Raw genomic sequence first — 5302 nt, forward strand, 5'->3', positions numbered from 1 at the left:
GGTTCCGTATGGGTGAAGTATTCCTTTAATTTGCTTGCGTTTTGTCTTCTTGCGTTGTGTTTTCTGATGTTGCAGTGCCGTGAGCTCTCAGGGCCACCGTAGAAAAACACTTCAAACTCACCTCTGCCAGAACCACGAAGGTGTAAGCGTAGAAAGGCCTGGAGTAGACGAACACGGGCAAAGTGTAGTCTGTTCTCGCGATTGAAGCGATCCTCATTGCTTCCTTCACGCGATAGTGAACATATTTCACCTGTGAGGAGAAAAAATAGCTCTTTAGCTGTATTAATCAAGTAGTATTTAATCAAAGACTACTTCCCTACTATTTAGTACGCCAGAAAAAGATTCAGGATGTCCCAATACATGCACCGTCAATTGTAGTATGCTGAAAATACATAAATTCCCCCACTAACTCCAATAGCATTTTGGAGTATTCGTCTTTATTCTTGACATTTCTCGACAAAATGAAAAAGAAAATCTTCCCTATCTGAATTTTTTTTCTCTCTCTCTCCTGTGGCCCTAAAACTCTTCTGTACTTTAGTATGCGTAGTAAAAAGAACAAGTATGTGATTTGGAACGCAGGGTCCAGGGGTTGGGGTCACAAACCGTATTTGAAGAAGATTTTAGCTCATAATCCAGGTAGATAGACGGGTAGAGGGCGGTGCTTTCCCTCCACAGCCACATCAGATGGTCATTTCGTACGTGCTCGACGTTGGGGCATTCCCCTGTGTAGCGCTGCGGGTGCTGTTTGTAGCCGTAGTTGTAGCAGTCGGGGAAAAGGTAGAAGCCCCACAGTCCGTCCGGGCGGCGGCCTTCGGCTAGAGCCAGAGTTAAGTTCATAAAGGCCTGACCAGCCCGCTCAAAACTCTCCTTAGATTCCTTCTCCACTTTACTCTCGGGCCAGTTAGGGTGAAGTTTACGGATCTGTGGAAAGAATTAATGGAAAAAAGTGTTATTTGGTTCCTCCCAGTAACCATGAGGTCTCTGGTCCCTCCTCCCAGTAACCATGAGGTCTCTGGTTCCTCCTCCCAGTAACCATGAGGTCTCTGGTTCCTCCTCCCAGTAACCATGAGGTCTCTGGTTCCTCTTCCCAGTAACTATGAGGTCTCTGGTTCCTCCTCCCAGTAACCATGAGGTATCTGGTTCCTCCTCCCAGTAACCATGAGGTCTCTGGTTCCTCCTCCCAGTAACCATGAGGTCTCTGGTTCCTCCTCCCAGTAACCATGAGGTCTCAAGTTCCTCCCAGTAACCATGAGTTCTCTGGTTCCTCCTCCCAGTAACCATGAGGTCTCTGGTTCCTCCCAATAACCATGAGGTCTCTGGTTCCTCCTCTCAGTAACCATGAGGTATCTGGTTCCTCCTCCCAGTAACCATGAGGTCTCTGGTTCCTCCTCCCAGTAACCATGAGGTCTCTGGTTCCTCCTCCCAGTAACCATGAGGTCTCTGGTTCCTCTTCCCAGTAACCATGAGTTCTCTGGTTCCTCCCAGTAACCATGAGGTCTCTGGTTCCTCCTCCCAGTGACCATGAGGTCTCTGGTTCCTCTTCCCAGTAACCATGAGGTCTCTGGTTCCTCCCAGTAACCATGAGGTCTCTGGTTCCTCCCAGTAACCATGAGGTCTCTGGTTCCTCCTCCCAGTAACCATGAGTTCTCTGGTTCCTCCCAGTAACCGTGAGGTCTCTGGTTCCTCCTCTCAGTAACCATGAGTTCTCTGGTTCCTCCCAGTAACCATGAGGTCTCTGGTTCCTCCTCCCAATAACATGAGGTCAGACAGACACACAGACAGACAGACAGACACACACACACACACACACACACACACACACACACACACACACACACACACACACAAACAGACAGACATTACTGTATTTGTGTAGTTTAAAAAAATGCACCAACCTGTTCTTTGGACTTGTTGCGGTAGATGTCTTTCGATCCCCAGTTTCTGACCCACTGCGGTCTCCAGTTCTCCCAGTCTATCACCCCCAGTCCCCTGAAGTCCTTATGTGGGATTAATTTATCAATATCCGCCCGTGCCTTGCTCAAGTGCTTCGAAATACTCTGATTTTGGGGCAGGCCACCATTGATAGGCACCCCCGAATTGGAATAGTAAGGGTAGTACCCCAAATGGCTGTGGTAAAATATAGTAACGTTCGGTCCGCTTAGAGTTTCGTTGAGATTTGCCACGATGTCGAAAACACTCAAGTCCAAGTCGACTTTGAATCGAAGGCGGCACGATTCGGTCGGGGCGTTCCATACCACCACGAAAGGCCGGTGGGGTATTAAAGGGGCCCGGGACGGTTTCAATTGGTCGCCCAAGACTTCTTGAGATTTTAGTCCGACTACGGCAACCCACAAGGCCAAAGCTAGGAGACGGGGAGGCGCCTCCATCATAGAAATGGATTCCGCTGGAGATTCTTCATGGAAGCAACAAGTCGTCCTAGAAAGAGAAAATATGGCGATTGGAGAGAATAATAAGCATGTCATGAGAATGTCAGAATGTGTGTGTGTGTGTGTGTGTGTGTGTGTGTGTGTGTGTGTGTGTGTGTGTGTGTGTGTGTGTGTGTGTGCGAGTGTACGTGTGTGTGTGTGTGTGTGTGTGTGTGTGTGTGTGAGTGAGTGAGTGAGTGAGTGAGTGAGTGAGTGAGTGAGTGCGTGCGTGTGTGTGTGAGTGTGTGTGTGCGTGTGTGTGTGTGTGTTGGGGAGCTTTGAAACCACGTAATAATAAACACATTATGAGCTCCACTAGGCAAATATAATAGTGACAGAAAAGGACACATGAGCAGTGAAGTGAATGCTCTAAATTCCACACAACACAACTAGATACAAAGGGCCACTGTCTGTATTCATATCCCAAAGTTGCAAAGATGTTGTGGACACAGGGAGACAATTCAGGATAAGTTTTACTGCTGTTCTTTTGCATTTTTTGAAAAGCGACCAAAATCTAGATGTTGGATGAAGCCAATAAAATTTTAACAACATATTACAGAACTGATTTTGGGTACAGCTTTTTCTCTTATTTAAAAAAATAAAAAAAAAACAATATACACATCTTGAAAATGCATTTTTAAATCCGACAATTAACAACTTATGAGCAAATCCTTTTGTAATAACCTTCAGAATAGTGCTGAGAATGATCATGGAAAGTTTAGTTGAAGCAAGTGCTTTAGAAGTTGAGATTTTGGGAGACTAACAAGCTACATTTCCGAAAAAATTACCACACAAATGCAAGCATGGACATGTGGCTAAACATATTTGAGATGTTTGCTGCAGTTTTATTTAGTAACTACTATTACAATCAAGCTTTAAAACCCTATCCTGTATATATACTTACTCATTTCCACATGCAATAGCCTACCATACTCAGTCACACATTCACTACCTAGTCAAACACATTTTAACCCTGCGTTCCAATCCCCATACTACTTTCTACTATTTAGTATGGTAGAAAAAAGATTTAGGATGCCCCGATTCTTGTGGCCAGATTTAGTTTTGTTAGAAATACCCGGATGCCCTACTACATCCGGCCGAGATTTTTAGGGTTGAAATCAGCATGCTATTTGGGTGATTCTGACCCACAATCTAGTGCACACCGGAAGTGACGTCTCATCGACAGAGCCTCTGTATGAAAACAAACGGGGATGCGACGGATATAAAAGCAAGAGGCAAGATCAAGGTGCAATGATATGATGAAATAAGGGAGTAAAAGTATGTCCCAATTGTAGCATACTGCATCCTAACTAGATCCTTTTTATGGTCAGATGTAGTATGTAGAATAGAAAAAAGAAAGAGTATGAGATTTGGAACGCAGGGTAAGTCTCTTTTCAGCTCTGTCCTTTCCTTTTTCCACCATAACATTCCTACTAAACTGTGTGTGTGTGTGTGTGTGTGTGTGTGTGTGTGTGTGTGTGTGTGTGTGTGTGTGTGTGTGTGTGTGTGTGTGTGTGCGCGCGCGTGTGTGTGTGTGTGTGTGTGTGTGTGTGTGTGTGTGTGTGTGTGTGTGTGTGTGTGTGTGTGTGTGTGTGTGTGTGATCTTAATGGTACAAGCTTCCCATTCTAATTGCTCTTGGCGCCCCCTCATATTCATATTTCAGTTTTTTTCCGTGTGACCCCAAACTACTCTTGGGAAACATGGCCACTGCACTGTTTGAATGAGGTTGCATTCAAGGACGCCACAAATACCATGGAAAAAACACACACCGAGAGACACACAGACAGAGAGAGAGAGAGAGAGAGAGAGAGACACAGACAGACAGACACACAGATACAGAGAGAGAGAGAGAGAGAGAGAGAGAGACAGACACACAGACAGACACACACACACACACACTCACACACACAGTGAGACACAAAGACACAAAGGCAGACAGACAGACAGAGAGACACACATACAGACAGAGAAAGAGAGACAGACAGACAGACAGACAGGCAGGCAAGCAAACACAGAAAGACAGAGAGAGAGAAAGGGACGGACAGACAGACAGACAGACAGATAGATAGATAGACAGACAGACAGACACACACACACACACACACATTCACACACACAAATCTACCATCTTTCTTATTGCTCATTTGCGGGGTTGTAACCAGAGCATTTGAGCAGGGAAACCACCGGTGGGCTTGAAGACTTCTCCAAACGTTTTCATTCATCTGAATATCTGGCCCCGGGCTGATGGTCTGTGTGATGGATTTAATTGCTCGAGAACTTTACGATGGCGGTGATGTTGGATGGGGATCACACACACACACACACACACACACACACACACACACACACACACACACAGTTTGGAGCAGAAAATGTTGAAAGGAAAGGAATGAGTTATTTCATTATGAATCTTCACAAGTTGATTACTTACATTGAAGACCTACTTCACGGGGGCGCCCTTAGCTCAGTTGGTAGGACGTCCCCCCCCCCCATGAGCCTCGGCCAGCAGCGGACCCGGGTTCGATTCCAGCCCGCGGTCGCTCTCTGCATGTCACTCCCCTCTCTGCCCCATTTCAACTCTGTCTCTACACTATCAATAAAAAGCATGAAAAATGCCCCAAAAAATATCTTTAAAGACATACTTCACCGGTGGGAATATGAAGGTGTATTGAACTCTGAGATCCTATGTAGTATAAATGTGCCAAACATTTTAGAAATCGGTCAATATATTTTGAATTAAATTTTTTTTCCAGAAATGTTTGAATACATTTGCAAATGTGGCGATATCTATCAGACAGACAGACAGACAGACAGACAGACAGACAGACAGACAGACAGACAGACAGACAGGCAGGCAGACAGACAGACAGACAGA

At 45.5% G+C, this 5302-nt stretch overlaps 1 protein-coding gene across 1 annotated transcript in view; it reads right to left on the reverse strand.

Annotated features, from left to right (window-relative positions):
• The window catches only part of hyal6 (hyaluronoglucosaminidase 6), a gene marked incomplete at both ends in the record, with an annotated part of 10142 nt that overhangs the window by 3192 nt on the left and 1648 nt on the right, over window positions 1-5302 (reverse strand). Inside the window, 3 exons of the mRNA XM_080028489.1 lie at window positions 122-250; window positions 604-921; window positions 1896-2436. Of these exons, the coding sequence (XP_079884615.1) occupies window positions 122-250; window positions 604-921; window positions 1896-2436 (988 nt within the window). The remainder of the gene's footprint in view (window positions 1-121; window positions 251-603; window positions 922-1895; window positions 2437-5302) is intronic.

This window comes from Ammodytes marinus (assembly GCF_949987685.1).
Source record: "Ammodytes marinus genome assembly, chromosome: 5".
NCBI lineage: Eukaryota > Metazoa > Chordata > Actinopteri > Uranoscopiformes > Ammodytidae > Ammodytes > Ammodytes marinus.